Source organism: Rhinoderma darwinii, chromosome 3 (assembly GCF_050947455.1).
Source record: "Rhinoderma darwinii isolate aRhiDar2 chromosome 3, aRhiDar2.hap1, whole genome shotgun sequence".
Lineage (NCBI taxonomy): Eukaryota > Metazoa > Chordata > Amphibia > Anura > Rhinodermatidae > Rhinoderma > Rhinoderma darwinii.
The window spans coordinates 266,059,427-266,082,740 of NC_134689.1; the positions used below are offsets into that span (position 1 = coordinate 266,059,427).

General features: G+C 43.3%; 1 protein-coding gene across 3 annotated transcripts in view; it reads right to left on the minus strand.

The window, feature by feature from the left end:
* MTMR10 (myotubularin related protein 10) overlaps positions 1 to 22,136 on the minus strand; it is a 92,028-nt gene extending 69,892 nt beyond the window's left edge. For 2 of the 3 annotated variants that reach the window (XM_075857880.1, XM_075857881.1), the window contains exon 1: positions 21,414 to 21,474. Coding sequence is in view for 1 of the 3 variants with exons in the window: in XM_075857879.1 (XP_075713994.1) it covers positions 21,414 to 21,474; positions 21,814 to 21,870 (118 nt within the window). In the remaining 2 variants the exon portion in view is untranslated. Of the gene's footprint in view, positions 1 to 21,413; positions 21,475 to 21,813 lie in introns of those variants that run through there. The other variant, XM_075857879.1, reaches the window with a different exon arrangement.
* Between the last annotated feature and the right edge of the window lie 1,178 nt (positions 22,137 to 23,314).

The window sequence follows — 23,314 nt, forward strand, 5'->3', positions numbered from 1 at the left end:
TTACACGACACGTTAGATAAATGTATATGTTACTGTAGCCCTTTACCACAGTGCTCTATGTCCTAGAACTCTGTGAATAATTTTTGGCAGGCGTACGGTAACATGACACTTGTACTAAATTTCTTCTAATAGCACTTACAGCATAGAGATCACAGGAATCCAAGTATTGAAAGGAGATTATTGCACGAATACCCACTACACGAACTATAATCCATCCCAGACCCCAAAGCTGGCCATAAACGTGCCAATTTTTCATCTGCTGTCATGGGAAAGAGTGGTCGGGCATGTTGGATTTCAACATACCTCACGCGGAAACAGGTATCTGGAGACGTCCACAGACTTTTGACAGCTGTCACCCTTTTACATAGGTACGGCCATATGCACAGGCCACTTGTGCCTTACGGAACATCTAGTCCTAGTTAAAAGACATTCTGGATGCACGTGCCCCATTATGTATTACATGTTTGCAAAGATGCAACACTTATTCTCATTATAATAGTTAAACAATGACATCTGTAAAGGGAGTCTATGGCCAGGATTATGCAGCCCTATCGGAGGGCAGCATAAACTAGTGACCGAAACCCTGATTCCAGCACTGGGTCACTTACTTTGCAATAATTTGTAGTGGTCATAAAACCGCAACTTTTCTCCTGATTCCCGTATTCACACTTCAGTCTTTTTCTTCAGGGTGCTAGCCGTTTTTCCGACGGCTAGCACCCTGCCATTCATTTCAATGGGGCCATGCACACTTCAGTTTTTGACGGTCCGGTTGCTCCGTTCCGATCAAAAGTAGCGCATGTCCTACTTTGGTCCGAGATTCCGTGACCGTGAGGCCCATGCAAGTCAATGGAACCATCAAAAAAAACTGAAGGCACACGGATGCGTGCTGTCCGTGTGTGACGGAGCCGTTGCCTAGCAACGGGCGGGCAGAAGTACATTACAGATATATTACACTAATCGGCAGCCACTTGTCTCTATCAATCACTGATAGAGAGAAGAGGCTGCTGATAAAAATAAAATAAAAAGCAGTTCATATGTACCCAGTCGTTGTCTTGGTGACGAGTCCCTCTTCTTCCCCCAGTCTGACCTTTCTGTATGACGCGGCAGTCCATGTGGCCGCTGCAGCCTGTGATTGGCTGTAGAGGCGGTCACGTGGGATGAAGCATCATCCCTGGAGGCCGGCCTTCTGACTTGCGTGACCGCCACTACAGCCTGTGATTGGCTGCAGCGGTGACATGGGATGAAACGTCATCCCTGGAAGCCGGACAGGAGGTAAGTATGAACTTATTTTTTATTTCATTTAAATTGTATTTGCGAGCGCCGAGCATGGTCATTCTAAAGCGCTAGTCACTGTCCAAGGTGCTGAACGAGTTACCGCCGATCAGTGCAGCCCATTAACTCTTTCAGCACCCTGTACATTGACTAGCGCTGAACAACCATGCTCTTTCAGCACCCTGGACAGTACCATGCTCGGCGCTCGGAAACACGGAGTGCACATGTCCGCTAAAACGGGCACACGGATCCGTGAAAAACGGCCGTGAAAACGGTGATGGAAGTGTGCACGAGGCCTTAACTTACCCAGAACTCCCTGCTTCTACCTCCAGTCCGGCCTCCCGGGATGACGTTTCATCCCATGTGACCGCTGCAGCCAATCACAGGCTGCAGCGTCATCTAGGGAGGTCGGACTGGATGTCAAAAGAAGGACGCATCACCAAGACAACGGTACGTATGAACTTTTTACTTTCAATCGCTGCGGAAACTCTGCCCGAAAGGGCTGCCTCTTCTCTCTATCCATCACTGATAGAGAGAAGGGGCTGCCGATTAGTGCAGAGAAAACGTGTCCGTAAAATACGGGTCAAAAACGTGTGACAAAGGACCCATATTTACGGGAGGAAAATAAATAAGTTTGTGTGCATGAGGCCTTATAATGTAGATCTGTATTCTCAGACTCGCTGCGGTGTACAAGCACCAGCCCACCAGAAGCTTATCAGAAAAACAATGCCTTGGCAAATGATTTCCATCAGCACAGACGGATTATAAACTATAGTCAACAAAACCACCAGTGAGATAATAGATTGAAATTTAGGTAACTGCCATGCATATACTGAGGTAAATGAGCCTCAAAACAGGGAGGACTGGAGATTTCCATCAGGGGAACCCATAGATTTCAATTTGCATCAGTATTGATTTAAATAGTGACGGATCCGATGCAAATTGTTTCCGTTTGTCTCAGCTACGGTATTTATTCCGTCAAAATGATGGAACCCTTAAACAACAGTGACCAACGAAAACAATGTGCACCGAATCCGTCACCATTGAAATAATCTTGCATGACACCAAAGTCGCTGTTTTAAGTGATCCCCCTTCCCTCTAGAATGTCTCTCACACTGTGTGAAGCAGCTTCATGCGGATAGCACAGTGTCAGAGGCTGTGAGGTAGTTCCCCCTTCGGAGATTCGCCGCTGTTGACAGCCACTTGTCAAGTATAGGCTCATTTGCATATTTAGAAAAAAAATCATAACGTTTAAAATAATAAACGTTTTAGGACACAATTTTCACTAGCATTATCAGTGTGACAGCGCCTATTAGATTAGTTGGGAAATAGGGCATTACTAAACTAGTGACAGATCCTCTTTAACAAAGTGTTCTCCCACCTGATCGGACATCAGGTGTGGAGAGATGTAGGAAGACACCATTGCCGAGGCAACCAGGCAAAGCATAAAGGCAGAGTTTCATCCCAGGGGACCGCTGCAGCTTTTGATTGGCTGCAGCAGCGGTCACATGGGATGAAGCGTCATCCCAGGTGTCCGGCCTGGAGGAAGAAACAGACTCCTGGGTAACTATAAAATTGTTTTGTTTCTCTTTTACGAATTTGCGTTTATTTGCGGTGGAATCACTGCGAACCCGCTGAAAAAATGCAACAACTATTCCACTGAATTCAACGGGATGAACCCACAACAAATAAGCAGCGTTTACCTTAATACAATTGACATGCTGCGGAATAAAAAAAATTCTACACTGCGGGTCAATTTATGAACGTTTTTTCCGCTCAGTATTTACGCAGCGTGTGGATGAGATTTGTTTTGACTCATCCACTTTGCTGCGGATTTTCAGCAACAAATTCCGTTGCAGAAAATACTTAGTATTTACGCAAAACATGTGAACTGACCCTAAGACTGGATTCACACGGGCGTTGCGCAACTCGGACGTTAGTTTTTCACGTTCGAGGTACAACCGTGCTCTGTGCTTCAGGACGCGATATCACGCATCCCATAATTTTTAAAAAATTTCAGACCAATAAAATGTTGATTTTATGTCTAAAAATTTATTTTTCAGGGTGGTTTCGCACACAGCATTTAAAAAACAAAAAAACACAACTGCAGTTTTTGATTACTTTTTTTTTTAGTCAAACCTAGAAGTGAATCCAGCAGAAAGCATAAGTATGTCCTTCCTTTAGAGTTCCCATTGCTTTTAAATCTACTTCTGGCTCCAAAAAAATACAAAATAGAAAAAATTTTTTTTAATGAAAAACAAACAAAAATTGCAGGTTTAAAAGAAAAAATAAATAAATTAAAAAAAAAAATTCACCCAGACCTACTAGTCAGCACTCCCCGAGTATTTCCTCTGCATGGCACCTGGCTGCTGCATCATTAGACTCCGCTCAGTGTCTGGACGCACATTCAGAGGCCGTCACTTCGCTATACTATATAACCACAGTGGCGGGAATAGTCTTTCAGACTTATGTAGGTTTGTTTTTTTCCTGCTGTTGTGTTAATTTTTGGCTACTGCCCTAGGGATTCTTGGTTGCGGTGGGTCTCTCTCTTTCTGTAGTGGTGCTGCTGCAGAGTTGTGTCTCTTCCGGTCATACATGGTGCAACCTGTAACCCATGTATCCTAATTGGCCTGCAGAGACACTGCTTAAGGCCCAATGCACACGACCGTATTTTCATCTATCCCGAAATACTGTCCGTAAATACGGATCCGTAGGCAACCGTATTTCATAGTTATTTACGGATCCGTAAAAATGGAAAGGATGCTGATGATGATATCAGCAACGCTTCCGTATATACGGACAGTATACGGAGGCACAGCCGTATACCGTCTGTATTTATGAAAGCTCCCATAGACTTTCTCGCCATAGTTACTGACTAGAATAGGACAGGTTCTATAATTTTTTCAGCACGGACACCCATCAGTAAAAATACTGAAAGGTGTCCGTGGCCAATAGAAATGAATGGGTCCGTAATTACTGTCTGTAATTACTGATGAAAAATACTGTCGTGTGTATGGAGCCTAAGGTTTCCACGTCAAAAACAGTGCCAAAATAGGTGAACTAGTCCTTAGGCTTCCCCACACAGAAAATTTCTGGCATTTTAGGCTATGTTCACACGGGGTATTTTGCCGAGTTTTTTGACGCGGAAACCGCGTCACAAAACTCGGCAGAAACTGCCCGAGAACGCCTCCCATTGATTTCAATGGGAGGAGTCGGCGTCTTTTTCCCGCGAACAGTAAAACTGCCTCGTGGGAAAAAGAAGCGACATGCCCTATCTTCGGGCGCTTCCGCCTCCGACCTCCCATTGACTTCAATGGGAGGCAGGAGAAAGCGTATTTCTCGCTGTTTTATGACCGCGGCGCTCAATGGCCGCGGGCGAAAAACGGCGCGATAATTGCCGCGAAAATCGGCGTGCAGGGAGAGAAATATCTGCCTCAAAGTTCCAAACGGAATTTTGAGGCAGATATTCCTCCCCCAAAATACTCTGTGTGAACATAGCCTTAAACTGAATCAAAAAAACGCTTCTAGAAACACTAGCGTTATTAAAATAGAACACGTAATTTTGAAGGCATATTTGGTGGCATTTTCAATTTAGTGTCATGCTTTCTTTTTGGCGCTTTTGAAGTGCTATAGTGAAAAAACGGCTGGAAAAAAAAATAAATAAAAAAAAGAGCCACGAAACACTAAATTGCCTCAAAAACGCCACAAATCGAAATGCAGTTGTGTGTGGTGCATGTTATATTTTACTAAAAACCTTAATGTAACGTCTGGCCGCACACAAAAAAACAACTCTAAAAAAAATGCCATAAAACACGCAGCAAAATGCTGTGTGCAAATCTAGCCTAAAGCCCATTTACATGGGAAAACTAACATTCAGATATAACATAAGAACACAAAATTGTTCCTAATTTTTCAAAACATGCCACCAATATGGCCAATTTCTGTCCTAGACAAATTAAAATGTGTAACAGTGAATTCACAACCAGAGATCTTTGTTTGTTTTCTACTCCCCTTTTTCCAGGTGAGTTGGTAAATAGGGGTTATTCCCATCACATAAAGTAATGGAAGATTACTAGGCTACGCTATCACTTTCTGATCAGTGGGGGTACAACTTTTGGGACCCCCCCCACCAACCCCGAGAATGAAGGGGCCTCAACACTAGTTTAGTGCTGCAGCCTCAAAGTGTTTTTTCCCTCCACAGTAGCTCTCCCAGGCACTTGCTGTGCAGGTAGCTGAAGCACAACCCTACTCATGTAAATTGGTATGTGCTACAGTTCCTAGCACAGCCGGTGGTAGGGAGTGCCGACTGCAACGAAAAACTTTGAAGAGGTCCAACTCTAAAAATGTGGAACCCCCACCAATCACCACATTTTGTGATGGTATTAACTCTTTAAAAGAGTAACTAAACGTTCATCATACTTCTGACGTGATAGTGACATGTCAGAAGTTTTGATTGGTGGAGGTCCGAGCTCTGAGACCCCCACCAATCGCTAAAACGAAGCGGCAGAAGTGCTCGTGTGAGACGCTTAGTTTCTGTTCGGCTTTTTCCGGAATGCCGATGTACGGACTCAGACTTTCTATTGAGTCCGTACACCGCTACATTGATTTCCGGAAAAAGCCGAACAGAAACTAAGCAGTTCAGTGGGCACACGAGTGCTTCTATCGCTTCGTTTTAGCGATTGGTTGGGGTCTCAGTGCTCAGAACCCCACCGATCAAAACCTGTGACATGTCAGAAGTTTGTTGAACGTTTAGTTACTCTTTAAGAATCTAATTTTCTAGGTCAATACTCCACTATGGATGGGTATTTGGAGGCACTTATCGCATACTGGGAAGTGGGTTGCACACATTAATACCTGGTTCACCATATGCTTTCAATAGTCTTGGCTTTAAAATAATAAAATCTCTCTTCCTGAATATATACATTCCTGGTGAGTTAAATAAAGTCAAGGACTATGCTCTTGGGTAAAGCAGAGGTTTTTTATGGGTTTTCAAAATTACTTCAACAGGCGAGAAGCCCTAATAGAGGAGAAGATGTCAGATGGAACCTGATTTACCGGTAGTTTTATAGAATACACTTCTGACTGTACATAATGAAAAGCCTTCCTCTTAGAAGCATTCACCTGTAGATGCCAGGTGGCCAATGAGCCTGGGTGTTACATGCCAACCAGCAGAAACATAGCTTCATCTCGCAGGCAAGGTTGCCTCTGATCAATTGTTTTGAGTGGTCATGAATGAAACTTGAAGATGTTGACAGCCATTCCATTATCAAAAAGTAAGATTAATCTGTGCATTGAGGGTTATAATTAATCTAGCAATGAATGACGTGTAATTAATGGAGAAAGGTTGGACTTGATGGACCCGTGTCTTTTTTCAACCTACGCAATGGAACAGTGGGCAGGAGACAATTGTTGGAATGTTCACTGTGAAGTATGCCCACACATGAAAAATACACGACCATATGGCGCTCTTTAGAGAAGCGCAAACTTCCCCACTCAAGTTCTTTGTGATACCGTCTTTGTTGCCTTATGGTGTTCTGTACGGGTACCGTACGAAAACAAAAATAAAACATTTTTAATAGCTACTTTTCTAGTTTACTTTGTCACTTATAGTAGTTGTACGATACTCATATTGCGATACCTCATGGATCAGTTACCACAGATCCAACTTTTTAGTGTCCCCTGACTTATATAGGGAAAATCGTCACCCATACAGGAGTATGTGACAAGTTTTGCCCAGACTGCATATAAAAGAGAAAAGGAAAAAAAAAAAACATCATACAGAAACTTGCTTTGGAAATCATTACGACCATATTATAAATCCAAAGAATAGGCCATTAATATCAATGGCATTTAAAAACCCTTTAACAAAAGGTTAAATACTGTTCCGCCAACCCCCTCCTCTGAGAAATGAAAAGTGGCAATCATTTACCCGTGCAGCACCCTCCACAACTTCTAGGACTGCCAAACATTACAACCTTTCTGGAAGGAAGTTTGGAAAATTACATCCACTTTTACAGACCACTCCCCCTCCCGTTTTTTTTCTGCTTCATCACAGTGACTTTCCATGACGTCATACCGGATTTCCATCCCAAGGGTAGGAACACACACAGCGTAAACACTGCAGATTTTCCGCAACGGATTTAATTGTGGAAAATCCGCAGCGTAATACAGTAGCAGCAGTGCAGGTGAGATTTGAACAAATCTCATCCCCACACAGCGAAAAAAAATCTGCCAAAAAAAGTTTACAAATTGACCTGTGGTGCGGTTTTTAACCCCGCGGCATGTCAATTTATGTAGCGGAATCGCTGCTCTTCTGTTACAGGTTTTACCACCCCATTGAATTCAGTGGGGAAAACCCGCAACAAAGTGCTGTGTGTTGCTACTTTTGTTTCCTCCCCCTAGTGGATATTTAATATTGTTGGAGCCTGCGCTCCTACCTTTATTATTTTTATATATCTGTAACGGACAACCCCTAATGTTCACAGGCTTACTTTTTGTTATCCCTTTTCCCCTTCCCACTATTTTGTTATGTTTCTTGAAAACTCCTACTTAAAGAAAAGAAATTACCACTGCAGTAAAGATGTAGAAAGAAAATGTAGGTCTTTTTTGGAACGTTATCATTTGTTCCTTTTGTGATTTCTAATTTGGATATGGTTATAGCACGTAAAAAAACAAATAAAAAAGGTAAAATATTTATACACAGGGATATAATAAAATGTTGGTGCAGCAGCATGACATCATCGTGATATTAACCATTCAAAGCACACATCACCTTCCTCAGCAGACTCCCAGAATGCAAGTGAAAAGCAAACTCGCCATCTATCCAGCATGCTTGCATTCTACCCTGGTAACTGCCATGGGAGGTAGTGTTGCCTGGCAAGCCAATGTCATGACAAATAAGCTATATTGTGTAGGCCAATCTGACAGCAAGAAAAAAAAGCAGACAGCTCAAGTCACATCTAGATTCCTAAGAGCTACTCACTCAGATTAAAGGAACGCTGCAATTATACAACACACTAAGATCACTTCCGTGCTTAGATAATATATCCTGTAGTAGTGGAACAATGAAGAGGTTTCTCAGAGATGAACATTTGTCATTCATAAGTGTAAATTCACACGTGGCAGATTTGTTGAGGAAATTTCTGCGACTGCAAAATCCATTCCACACATCTTAATGCAGTTGTATCTGCAGCATGTGCAAACCTCATTGAGAAGAATAAAACCGTCATAGAAATTCCTGCTACAGATCTGCTGCATGTGAATTCGCCCTAAAAGTATCTGAAGATGATCAAAATTATCCTGGCTGTTGGATAAATATGGGTCACACTTCGTGACAGTTTTCAGGTTGCCAAACACACTGACCACAAAGTCCCAAAACTAAATGGTATAAAAGTTTTAATAGGAGCCTCCATTATACTATCCTTACATGTGCAGGCAGCCAGATTCAGGGGTACAAAGTCTACAGGGAAGGGTCTGATGTATCCAAATCATTTCCAGACTTTTACTTGATAATGCCCTTGTATTTGGCAAACTTGGCGCTGCACTGGTCTGGTCATGTAGAACGGAAACCACGATGAAGTGGTGGATCTGTCGTACATATTCGTCATATTCTTACGATCAAATCTGATAGGATCTGTGAAGGAGGCTCCGAATGGATGCCTCTAATGAAGATGTGAACAGAGCCTAGTGGTCAACCAGCTTTTGTCAGAATCGTTACCTTGGAACAGCTTTTGGCTGGGGCTTAACGGCGATGTATCGCAATGTGATTTTGTAACACAAAATCACATGCAATAAGTACATTAAGAAATGATACAAGAGGGGCGGAGCTTGCTGCGCTGAGCGATGGTAGTGTGATCCCGGAGCTCTACCTCACACTCGTCGAAACCAGCGGATAACACCGACAATTTGCCGTCAAATATGGGGAAAACAGGGAAGGACAAGACCAAGGACACTTTGGGGACCCCGAGACCTCCTAAATCACTGCCGGAGATGGAGAAATTCTTTAAGAAAAGAGGGGCTTCTCCGGGGAGGAGATCCAAGATGGCGCCGGACAGAGCACACGAGGATCAAGGAGCAGAGGACTCAGACAGCTCGTATGCTCCGTCGGAGTGTGCAGGAGAAGCGGATGCCGATCCTATCTCAAAGGCTTACCTGAGGGAGACCCTGATGCAGGCTCTCACACCAGTGGTGAGTGAACTCAGAGAAATAGAAACGGATTTGCAACACATAGGTCACAGGGTCCTGGCGCTGGAGGAGTCACAGGCAGCAGTTATGGATCGACAGGCTACCATGCATACGACCGCAAAAGAGCATACTAACCACCTGAATGCCTTATACTTACATATGGAGGACCAGGAAAATCGTAGTAGAAGGAAGAATATCAGGCTACGGGGTCTTCCGGAATCGGTTGCTTTTGATTCCTTGGCAGGTACTGTGACGCAGATTTTCTCCTCCTTGATAGGGGCTGACCGGATGGCTTCATTAGTGATAGAGAGAGTTCACAGGGCGCTGAGGCCTAAACCTACAGCTACTGAGCCTCCTAGAGATGTAATTTGCGGTATTCTCAGTTATGTACATACGGCAGCCATTTTAAAGGCCGCGAGGGACAATCCGGAGATAAATTTTGAAGGAACTAAACTTGCGGTGTATCAGGATCTGGCAGCTAGCACGCTGGCAAAACGTCGCATCTTGAGGCCTGTTACAGAGGCGCTGAGGGCTAATAAGCTACCAATTAGATGGCTTTTTCCTTTTGGCCTGGCGACAATGAGAGCGGGGAGACAGATAACTATCCGTACGCCGGAAGATTTGGAGCGAGCTTGGAAGCCGCTAGATTTGGATCCGATTGATGTCCCCTCTTGGATGCCAGTGGCAATGGACCTCTCGAGGCCCCGAATGAGCCGCCCATGGCAAACGGTGGGGTATTCCAAGTCGCCTCAAAAGAAGACCCGTCTGCCGGTTGTGGATAATCCATGAAGGTTCGATGGACCTGTATGATGGCGGATGACCAGAGCGAATCTGGAGCGGCAGTCGGTAGATAGTAATATCTAGGATTATCTTTTGATTTGGACTGCTGTCACAAGAAGGACTATCTGCTGGATCAGAAGGTCGTGCTTGTTTGTATGTGAGGATGCCACACGGCAAATGCCTATTTTCTCTTGTTGCTTTGTTCTCTCTCATTTTCTGTAGCCCCTGTATTCCCCCCCCCCTGCTATCCCTCCCCCCTTCTTCCCCCCCCTTTCCCTCCTCCCTTTCACCCCCCCCCCCCTTATTTCCTTGTCCCCCCCACTTGCCCTCCCCCCCTTTACCCTTCTTCTCTACTTCTCCCCCTTTCAGATATGATTTCTTACGTTACAGGTGTGGGTTGGCCTCACTACACTAATACCTTGTACATTTTGCATGACCTGATAGTTCTATTTTCAAAGTGGTGTTTAATTGTAATAACTTTTATTAAGCACTTTAAGTTTCGATGAAGTGTTTACTGTCTCATGGTGGGCTTTGTTTATCCCCCCCCCCCCCGTGGACAGGGGTCAGTTTTGAGGCCTTTGTCTAAGGTCTTTGTTTCTCCTTATTCCGGGATAATAGGGAGGATCGTATGTAATTTCTTATGGTCTTATGTGTTTTTGTATGTCTTTTTATTTTCTTGTTTTTGTGTATGTTCATATTTGGAAGGTATCTCCTTTTTCCGTATTGGACGGCTGGGGCTGGGTGTCTCTCGGATGAAGCTCCACGGCTTGGGGTCTATTGAGCTGGTATCTGGTCAAATATATAAATGGGTAGGTTGAAATTTTGCTCCTTTAATGTGAAGGGGCTGGGATCCCCTCAGAAGAGATCTAGGGTCTTTGGCTCTTTACGTATACAGGCCCCTGAAATTTTATTCCTCCAAGAGACACACTTCCGACCGGCACATATCCCTACGCTACCGGAACATACATATTCACAGTGGTTTCACAGTACCTATTCCTCTAAGTCACGTGGAGTATCTATAGCTATTCATAAGAATGTCCCTTTTCAGGTGGAGACATCTAAAATGGACGAAGGAGGGAGATATCTTTTCTTAAAGGGCCAGATGTTTGGAATTAAGTTTACGTTCGCTAATTTGTATGCTCCCAATGTTGGGCAATATAGATGGTTGCGATCTACTTTAGTGTCCCTTAAGGCCTTTACAGAGGGTCAGCTTATTTTGGGTGGAGACTTCAACGTTTCCCTAGATCTGCCGATGGATTCCACCTCGTTAGTGCAGGCGGTGACACCTCTGATGCTCCGCAAACTTAAATTGCTCATGTCTAGATTGGGCATGGTTGATGCTTGGCGGGTGGGGAATCCATCGGTTAAGGATTTTACATTCTATTCTGCTCCTCATGGTACATATCATAGAATAGACTATTTTTTCCTTCCCTTGTCTCTGTTATCGAACCTGCGGCACGCCGAGATTGGAAGTCTCACAGTCTCTGATCATGCGCCAGTTAGTATTGTTTTGGAGTTGGGATGTGTTCCTCAAAAGGGAATGGCTCTGGAGACTCAATGACAAGATCATAGCTCAGGACGATAATAGTGCGTCTTTGGCCTCTAAATTGGAGGAATTTTTCCAATTCAATGATTCTCCACTGGTATCCAGACCCATTCTATGGGAGACACATAAAGCGTATATGAGGGGGGAGCTTATTGCGCTAGCCTCTTATCTTAAGAAACAACGGTCTAAACGGATTCTTAGCTTAGTGTCACGGATATCTGAAACGGAGAGATTGCATAAACAGGGAGATCTCCTTGTAGATTATAAAGGGCTGTGTTCATTACGTCAGGAACTTAGAGACCTACTAAATTATAATGCTGCTAAGGCGTATAGAGTGGCCTGTGGTCAGACATACATGCATGGAGATAGGGGATCTAAGTTGATGACTAGGCTAATCAAACAAAGGCAAGCTAAAGTGTTTATAGAAGCTGTTAAAACTGAACGAGGGGACAGAGTAACCTCAACGCCACATATTGCTAAGGCCTTTCAGACATTCTATTCAAAATTATATAATTTATCTGCTTCCGCCGAGGGGGCCCTTCATCCTATCTTAGATAAACAGGAACGCATTACTGCCTTCTTGTCGGACATAGTAGCTCCTCATCTCACTCAAACTCAGTGTGAGACGTTGTTGGCACCTGTCACAAAGGAGGAGGTGGAGAAGACCTTAGATTCTATCCCTTCGGGGAAGAGCCCGGGCCCGGATGGGTTGCCTATCTCCTTTTATAAAAAATTTAGGAATCAATTAGTACCAAAATTTACAGAAGTCTGTAATTCCTTGTTGTGTGGATCCTCTCTCCCTGCGCAATCTTTAGAGGCTTTTGTTACTATTCTTCCCAAGGAGGGGAAGGATCCTGAGCAGTGCGGAAGCTATAGACCCATCTCGTTATTGAATTGTGACGTTAAGTGGTGGGCAAAAATTTTAGCGACACGCATGCAACCGCTTTTACCCTTAATTATAGGAGAAGAACAGGTGGGATTTGTGAAGGGGAGAGAGGGCAAACACAATGTGAGTAGAGTTTTGCATGCTATTCTGCAGGTGCGTAAGTCCGGGGGTTCTATGGTTTTGTTGGGCACTGACGCCGAAAAGGCTTTTGACCGGGTCTGCTGGGAGTACATGAGGAAGGCGCTATTGAAGTTTAATTTCCCAATCACATTTATAGATGCTATATTCTCACTATATAAAGGGCCCTCTGCTAGAATCCAGGTTAATGGATCCCTATCCACCCCCTTTCCCATCTCGAATGGAACTAGGCAGGGATGTCCCTTGTCTCCGTCCCTGTTTGTTATAATGATGGAGCCCCTGCTATTAAAATTTCGTCAGAATGAGGGAATCCAGGGTCTTAAGCTCGGGGGACGCATACATAAGACAGCGGCCTTTGCAGATGACCTGTTGCTCTTGGTTACGAACCCACTTATGGCACTCCCGCGGGTTTTAGATGTTTTCACTCAATTTGGGGATATATCTAATTTTAAAATCAACTATGGGAAATCTGAGGCCATGGGTATATCAATGCCACATGACAAGTTAGAACACTTAAAATCCATCTCCTCGTTTAAATGGCAAGACTCGGCCATCCAATATTTGGGCATTAAAATCCCGGCGGATCCTAAACATATCTTTTCCATGAATTTTGCGCCTCTTGTCCCGAAAATCCAAAAATTTTTAACCAAAATCGACATTCCCTTCCTCTCTTGGATGGGAAGGAAAAATTTATTAGCCACCTATGTGCTCCCACAGATCCTGTATCCATTGCAGAATATTCCCATAGACCTTCCGGCTAGCTATTTTAATAGATTCAAGAGACTATTTACTAGTTTTCTTTGGAGAGGAAAGCGCCCCAGATTGGCTCATAGGTTACTTATCCTATAAAAGAGACAGGGGGGATTATCAGTACCGGATATAGGGTTGTATTATACAGCGATCCAACTTCTCCGTTGGTCACAGCTGGCTAATGATTCTCTCAAACATGGATATCTGGATCTGGAAAGAAGGGTCCTCTCGGATGAGTATTTGCATTTACTCTGGATTAAGGCACCGTTACCCCCAAAAACTATTTTAGTCAGTGACATGACGAGGGGTATGCTCAAAGTTTGTCAAAAGGTCTACAGTATTGAATATGGCTAAGGGGGACCTCTCTCCAATAGCTCCATTAGGGACTCTACCTTATTTCAAGGAAAAGGACACATCCTTAGGGGTGATACTATGGCCTTTACTGGGTTTACTTCGGGTCAGGGAGGTCACTGCTGGGAGGGTAGTTCCGGATTTACAAGTGCTAATAGGTAGGGTAAGGGAATCTGGAGAGGCTCCATGTGCTTCGCCCGCGACATTCCTTCATCAGAGGGGCTTTGAATTGGCGTGCTGCAGGTTCTTGTCTGGGGCCCCTGCCCCATATCCAGATCCTACCTGGATGGAGAATTACACTCTTATGCCTCAGTCTCCGATCAGGGCTCTGTCAAAGATTTACAGCAACCTTTTGTTAGACTTAGCCCCAACCAAACCCTGTTTCTTATTGGCGTGGGAGAAGGAGTTAGATATTATCCTTACACAAAGGGAAGTGTCCTATATTCTGACTAGATCCCATGGGTTCTCGTGTTGTGTGAGGCACCAGGAGAATTCCTACAAATTACTGACCCGCTGGTATAGAACCCCTGCTTACTTATATCAGATTAGGCTTATTGCATCGGATGTTTGTTGGAGATGTGGCATATCTCCTGGGACCTTATCACATATATGGTGGTTTTGCCCCAAAATTAAACCCTTCTGGGCTCAAGTAGAGAGAGCTATTAATGATATAGTGGGAGGCTCTGTGGAGTTGACGCCCACGCTGATACTTTTATGGCTTCCATCTGGAGACTTCACCCCTGTACGCAGAGACTTAGCTACTCTAATGATCTCAGCGGCTAAACTGCTGATACCGCAGAAATGGAGAAGTGAGAACCCCCCATCGATAGATATGTGGTGGGCCAAAGTACATCAATTACACTCAATGGAAGAGTTGGTGGGCTGGCATTCTTTCTCTAGGGCTCTGTTTTTGAAGGTTTGGAAGCCATGGAGGGAGTATCATAAGAAAGGCGGTACAGGAGGGTGAGGGGGATGGGTGAGATAAAGAGATAAAGGGTAGCGGGTACGTAATGAATGAAGGGGAGAGGAAGATGCGGAGTAAGCGTTCTATGAAGGTCAACATGTGAGGGGAATTGCGGTCTATTGTCCTCTTTACCTGGCGTAGGGGTACTGGATTGGTGTCAGATCCTGCGGGGGGTGCTAATTAGGAGAGGAGGGCGTCCGGGAGACAACCAGCCCTATGGATATAGGGATATGAAAGTATTAGCGAGCTCTGAGATTCGATGGATCTTATAATATATGCAGAAGACCCAATGTGCTGGAGATATGGGTTATTACCTTATGATGAGCAATTTTCTTTTTGTTTTGAATGTATTGTATTGTATTTTATTTTATTGTCAGTTATGGTATTGTACGTTATTTTCTTTTCTTTATGTATATCTTGATATGAATCCAAGAGGAAATGACTTTTATGTGAAATACATCTTGAGGATGTTAGATATGTGGGAATTGCCTATTTGCAATTTGGATTGTGAAAGTCATTGTTTCTGTTGCACTGCCTTTATATTGTTAAATGTTAATTTCATATGCTGAGGTCATATGATGTTTGTGTCTACTGCAAGTTGTTGTAAAATACAAAATAAAGAATTTATAAAAAAAAGAAATGATACAAGATCGCAGAAAATCCCGAGAGGTAAAAAATGATAGACGCATTGCAATAATCACTATCTTTTTTTATTACACTGCACTTGATATCAAAGGGGAGGACAAATTCTATTTACAGTGAATTGTATTTTAGCAGGAAATGCTGTCAAGTTAACCACATACAATGATAATTTATTTTGTATTTATTTTCTCATTAGGAACATGAATCATTTCCATAGATCGTATAACAGGCAGTTAAACCTTTACACAATTATTGTTTTTCTGTCTCACAGTAAAGTCTCTGCTACTGAGAAGTCATATCTGTCAGTGTATTAGGACAGTCACTGAAAGGATACAACGCTGCTACCATATCGGAGTATGCTAGCTATTCAACGTTGGAGAAAATTTTATTAAGTGTTTATTGTGTAAACTTCTGTCTTTTAGGTCACATTTTGCTTAGGGACAAATAGTGGCGAGATGTCAACCAGGGACAATGTTATAATGCAATGCCACATGGTGTCAAACCATCCAAGTTAGATATTGAATGTGGCCGTATATGCAAGGCCTTTTCATTGTGGTGAACAGGAAAGGCTATGTACACGTGTGTGTGTGTGTGTGTGTGTGTGTGTGTGTTGCAACTTTCTAGACCGTTTCTATTAAAATCGTGTGTGGAGACCTGAATAAGTCAGGTCAGCGGGTCCTGCGTGTGTCTGACACACAGGATTGAGCCATTACGTTCACATCTTAGTTCATAACCATGTGATTTTGAAAACTTTTTTTTTTTTTAATAAGGTGTACATAGTCTTTAAAGGGTTATTCCCATCTAAGACATTTATGAGATATTCCATAAATGTCTGAAAGGTGCAGATCTCAAAGCTGGGATTAGCATATATGTCCAGAACAAGGGTCACTCTACCCCTGTCCTGCCTGTTGAGATGGCCGCCGCATCCAGGTGGAGAATCAACGGAGAGGTAGCCATGAATGTGCGCGGCCCTCTCCACCGATTCCTACGGGAGTTACAGAAACAGCCGAGCAAGGAACAATTTGCCTGTGTTTGGGAAAGACATCAAGCATGTCCGACTATTATGGGCATATGCATATTACAATCTACTAAATTAAAATGGAGAATTATCGGCATAACTTAGACATACTGAAAACTTTGAATAAAAGTGTACCTCCAGTAAAGCGGTTTATTAAAAAAATAAAATTAAAAAAAATTACAAATTAAAGTGCAGACATGTCTCTTTCAAACTTCTTTCAGGAGTCACTTATAACTGGAGATACACTTTAAACTAAAAAGGGGAATGATAAAAAAAAAAGGGTCCTACAGTTTCTTCATTCTTGCGATTGGATGGTAGGAAGCGTGTCACCGGCATAAGGAACCCTCTGATACTATTTTCTGACACGTCTCAATCAGGAGTCAGAGGAGAGTTGGGATTGTCAGAGATTAGAGATTTTTTTTTTCCAGAAACAGCGCCACTCTTGTCCTGAGCGGTGTCTAGTATTGCTGCTCGGCCTTATTCAAGTGAATGGGTCTTAGCTACAATACCAGATATAGCCCAAGCACAATTATAGCAGTCAGACAACAGCTAGAAACAGATTTTTGTAGGCACATTTGTTTTTAACTAAATGGCTGTTACTACGGGAAGGTTTTGCTCACATCTATGTCGGAGGCCTCCGTCGGGCGTGGCCAAGCGACGGGTCCAGGCATTTTTTCGCTGTTCTGCTCCTATGATGGAGCAAAACAACGAGAAACCCCAACGCAGACATGAACTAGGCCTAAATCATTAAATAAATTAATTTATGTATTTACGGAACGTTGAGATACTAAACTGGAACGTGACATCTTATAAAACACTTGAGTTGTGTGAACTTCCCATAATATATATTGATCATTCGTAGAAAAATTTAGTATTCAGCCCCTACTTATATGGAGTGTCCATACTAGTCTCTAAAAATGTATCATGTTGCTAAACCAAAATTTAGCATTAGCCAACATTAGCCCCGATACACCTGAAGACGCTGCATCTGCAGTGAAGCATGTCGGGGGGGCTTTCTTGAAATTTTAATAATTGTTGACGGCTGACCTCGGATACTGAACCTTGGTCGGAGTGCGGCGCGCTGCAGCCGCTGACACTCTATCTCCTTGCAGGCAGACATTGCACTACGCTGGTCAATGTTAGCAGTGGACATGAACTTTTTTATTTCTATGTAGTGTGTCTCTTGCTTTAATAGCCTTATAAAATTTTGTTATTTTACTTTGCTTATAGTTGTTAAAAAGGGCCTTTTTGCCAGCAGGCATCCATTCCCATTGAACGTTAATTCGCCCGTCAACTATTTGGGTCTTACTCTCCATTGTTGCATAAGGTATGACAGCACTTCCGACCTCAAGACTGCAGTAGATAATAGCTAGCATGTGGCATTATACGTTGCTGGTAAAAGGACTGTTTATTAATGGGACTGTAATAGTATATTCATAATGGATATTCACTAAAAGGAGTCCCAACAGAAAAAAATGTTTAAATGGTCAGTAGCTTATCAACAGTACAAGTGAATATAAGAAACTTTGTAATGTCGCTTACTAGAAAACAGTAAATTCAGGGTAAGTAAACAGGATGGAGAGGGGGGGGGCGTCTGATAAGTGGAGAAAGATAATTTTTTTTATAATATTGGCTAACAGAAGGATCAGGTTACACCTGCCCATAGAAGTCTATGGAGAGGGTAGGAGAGCAGGAGCGAGAGAGGCAGTTGCTGGTAGGAGTATTATGTCATCCAATTGCTGGATTCACAGCCACACTGCTCATTACTGCTGTATAATGTCCTCCATGCTGCTGCAGCTTCTATATATGTGATAGATAGAGATGGGAGAGCAGGATTCTCCTCTTCGTGTGCAGTGTATAGAAGCCATTATAACAGTTAGGCTAAAACACACCCACAGTACAAGTCATATAATGGCCAGAAATAGGGTTATTCCTCATGTGCACACGTATGACAGCTTATCTGAAAAGTCACTTGTAAAGTTCAGTGTACACTAAATATGGGAAAACCACTATTTCATATCTTTCTGGTTTTATGTCAACTAAGCTTGCAACAGGGAGTAAAACAATGTAAACAAAGTTTCCATTTACTGACAGCAAACAGTGATCCTGAAGATGGTTAGGAATTTAAATACAAAGGCCGTGTTCATACAGAATGAATCCTGAACGCCAAAACATGGCCAAAGAACGTTAGATAGGATGAACCTTTGGTAAGATTATCAGGGTGTGCAATGCTGTTGTATATTTATGTTCATATTTATAGGAGTAATATTTGGACTCCATGTATTAATGCAGCGAGCAGCTTCCCCGTCCAATACTCAGGTCATTTCTTCAGGACATCATGTTGTGCAGACATAGGTTAAAAGTACATAAAGTGAATACAGAAAAAAAAGCCTGAAGCATAAGCCCTGTCTAACCAAATAGCAGAGTGACCCAGTATGCGGGTTGGTGATCTTTACATAATGCCCGATGTTTCCAACCACATGGATACACCCAGACTACATAGTAAGATGTAATGTGCTATGCTTGGCATCAGTGTTTCACGACTTTGGTCTCACTCCAAATGGAAACTTTGCATCGTGAAAAAGTTGTAGTCAACTGTAAGTTCTGGCAGGTGATGCAGCTACATCCAGTTACCTAATGTCCTGCTCAATGCATGCCCACACAACTCCATGCCATGTATCATTGGTTCCTGACCTCACTGTGTAGACCAACCAGTTCATTCTACTTCTACAGCTGACTAGGGAAATTGCTTTAAAGGGGTTTTCCCCATCAGAGACATTTATGAGGTATCCACAGAATATGTCATAAATGTCAGATAGATGCGATCTCACCTCACCCATCTCTAGAACGGGCCCCCTAAACCCCATTCTACCTCTGTGTTGTTAATGAAGCGTGCGATTTCCAACCATGAATTCTGTAAACAGCATAGCTCACTCAGCTACGCTGTTTCCGTAACTCCCATAGTGTGAATGGCAGTTATGGAAGCAGCGTAGCACGCGAACGACGCTGTTTTTGTAACTACCATTTGGTTCTATGGGAATTACGGAGACCGCGTAGCTCAGCAAGCTTCGCTGTTTCCGTAATTCAAGGTCAGGAATCTCACGCTTCAGTCACAACACGAAGCAGTAGAACAAGCTTTAGGGGGCCCCGTTCTAGAGATAGGTGGGACCCGCATCTATCTGATATTTAGGACTTATTCTGTGGATACGTCATAAATGTCTCTGATGGGGAAAGCCCTTTAAAGTCACTTTCATCGGGTGCTATTTAGAAAGTGGAATGGCATTTACAGAAAGGTGGCAGATAAGTGCCCCTCTGCTGATACAGCTGTACTACCGTAGTTACACTGGAAGATATGGAGATCCCCTGCCTGAAGGGTTTGTCCCATCTAGAATCCCCTATTCATTTTACAGCCCAACCTGGCGATGAGCTGATGGCGCAAGTCCCAGAACGTTGCCATGCCTGCACATTACCCCTGCTGCGAAACGATAGAGACAGCGAGGCAATACTCGGAGCCCGCTGAAGTGACGCAATACATGGTTGTGCAAAGTCCTCAAGAGCGAGAGCCCCTCTTTCCGGCAACTCTCCGCTCCCTTTGTCGGAATGGTCATGAACACTAAATGTTAAAGGGGTTTCTAGGGATCTGGTAGATAAATGTTATGTATTTAAATATAAGACACCAATACAAGGTTATTACAGATATCCATGCAGTTACTTACTGTACCACCAGACATGAGCAAAGTCTCTAATAACTTTACAATGGTGTCTTAGATTTGCATTTACATCTATAAAAAAAAAACATATACTGCTCGCTTGGCTTTTTAGGTAACTCCAAAAACCTCAAAGGAGAGGGACACGCACCAGAACACCCTACTTTCCATTAAACAGTATGGGGTGGGGCAGGGGACGACCTTCGTTCTCCCAATAAGTGAGGGTCCCACAGTGGAGACCCACTCCTATCAAGCATTTACAGTGTTATATTTTTAATTTTAGGCCTATGATAAGAGATATTGGGGAGTGTTGTTTTACCGGTGCTCATCCATATAGATAATTCTATAGACGAGTCATGTGCATTAATGTATGTGTCAAATCTATTGGGGTGAGCATAGGTTATGCTTCGTTCACACCTGCGTCGGTGTGTTCCGTTATTCTGCTCCGTGAAAGGAGCAGGACAAGGGAATAATGGAAGCGACGGCGACAGACGGAACCCATTCACTTTAATGGGTTCTTTCGAGGTGTCCATGATTTTGCCACGGACAATAGCTATTGTCCCTGGTAACCTCAGACAGAGGCCCCTAACGGAACCTCCAACGCAGATGTGAACGAGGCCCACTACTGTGACACAACAAACACCCCCTTGCTTCCAAGGTCTTGAGATCTCGGCTTTAGAGGAGCCCTCCATGCAGCAGATTTCACGCAGATATTTCAGAGACTGAAAATCACTTCCATATATCGGAATGGGCTGGTTTCGGCAGCACGCACATGGTCTGCCAATGAATGGGTCAGACGCAGAAATCTCTGCAACAATCTGCTGCGTATGAATGTGCCCTTACACGGACATTATGGAGATGTGTCATTATTTACCCCTTACAGTAGTCTCCTGCCTCAACAGCGCTGGGGTCTGAGCACCTGTGCGAGTGCAGCGTCCCAGCATCGGAGAACCCCTTTAACTCTGCATCATCTGGAAGCCATGAACATATTCAATGACGTTACAACTTCCAGCTGTGTTTGCAATCCCAACTATGTGACATATTTACAATAAAATGTGGAATGTTTTTCTAGCGCGGCAACTTATGATGAAATCCAATGTTACACTTGACACAGAGACAGAAAAACAAACACAGGGCAAACACACTCCATGCCCATTACACATGCCCTCTCTTACCTGGCAGCAGCACTGGTTTCAGCTTTTTGATTTTGGTTTCTGGGCTGAGTTTATCTTCATGCTGGAAAATATGGGAGAAATATATGAGTGGTATTTAGATAGACTGCAGTCATGTGAAGACATCTGCACAATGGAGATCAATGGGCTGCACCGTGTGGCTCTCCAGTTGTTGTGAGACTACAACTCCCAGCAGGCCCAGACCGCAGACCTGCTGGGAGTTGTAGTCTCACAAGAGCTGGAGTTCTACAGTGGGCAGACTGTGATTGTACATTTGACACTTGACTTGCAGTGAGAAGCCACAGGCCTCCTCCCCTATATAGTGATATATAGAATAGTAAGTGCCGTGCTGAACTCCTAGGTCTCTGTATAACATATGCGCGCTATATCCGACATTACATACCTGAGGTGGCAGAAGATAAGACCTAAACGTTGGCTTCGGATGTTTAATGGCGAACATTGTGACCGTCCAGACAAGTGTTCCTGGTAATAGGTGTATAATACTAAGCCTGGTCCCGCCTGCAGCTGTGTCCAGTGATCGGCGCTTCCCCTTCTAATCCCTGCACTTATCCTCCCCGGACCTGTGCAGCCTGCTCCATGGCTGGAATCTTCTGGCTTTTGTTGTATCTCAGGCCAGACATTTCCCTCTCCCTCTGTGTGTCTCACTCCCACACGCACTTTGTATTTGCATTCTCACTGATTTCCTTTCTTTTCAGTCTGTGCACATGTGCAGAAAACCCATTCAGGGACGCAGCTACTGGCGCTCTGCACTGCCATCTAGTGTCAATGTCGTGTATCGCAGCGAAAACGGAAGTCACCTTAGTCATAGCTGTTGTGTGCAGAATTTCATGTTCTCAGTGATAGAGATGGGAGAATTGTCTCTCCATCCTTTAGCTGGGATTCGTAGTAAATTGGCCTCAATTAAATTTGGAAGAATTGATTGTGAAGTGGAATTGTTTGGTTATATAATATTTAGGGAGAATTATTTTAAGAATACATCTGCCCTCAAATGCTCTGGTTGTTGGTACCTGTGTGAAAGCAACAACCAGCGAGAGTGTCAGTCAGTGTCCCCATAAATAGTGCCAGCAAGAGCTCCCCAGTAATTGGGTATTAACACCTTAATGACCGGGCCTGAAAAGGTCTTAATGACCAGCTCAATTTTTCCGTTTTTACCTCTCTGCATTTCAGCAGCCATAACTTTTTGTATTTTTTTCATTGACGTGGCCGTATGTGGCCTTGTTTTATGCGGGAGAAATTGTTTTATTTTTTTTTCATCATTTGGAGGTAGAAAAAAAAAAAAATTTTTATGGCGTGACTATAAGAAAAAGCGATTCTCGGCATAGTTTTACTTGTTAATTTTTTATCTCGTTCACGCTTCACGCTAACTAACCAGTTCGATTAATTCTTCAGGTTATTACGGTCGTTTAGATACCTAATATGTGTAGGTTTTTTTAAAAAAATTTAGTGTAGGGGCAATAAAATATATTTTATACAAAATAATGACTTTATTTGGACTTTTTTTATATATATATATTTTTTTTGTTACATTTTTTTAATCCCATTAACCCCTTCAGGACTGAGCCTGCTTTGGCCTTGAGGACGAAGCCGATTTTTTCAAATCTGACATGTGTTATCTGGAAGGCTTTTACCTATCCAAGTGATTCTGGGATTGTTTTCTCGTGACATATTGTACTTTATGTTAGTAAAAAAAATTGATACCACACAAAATAGTTAGGCCTCATTCACACGACAGGGTTTCCCGGCCGGGTGCCGGCCATTCATAAATCGGCCGGCACCCGGCTGTATTAGGAATAATAGACCCCTAATGGGGCTATTCACACGACCGACTTTTTGACGGCCGGGAAAACCGGCCGTCATAAAATAGGACATGCTCTATTTTCGGC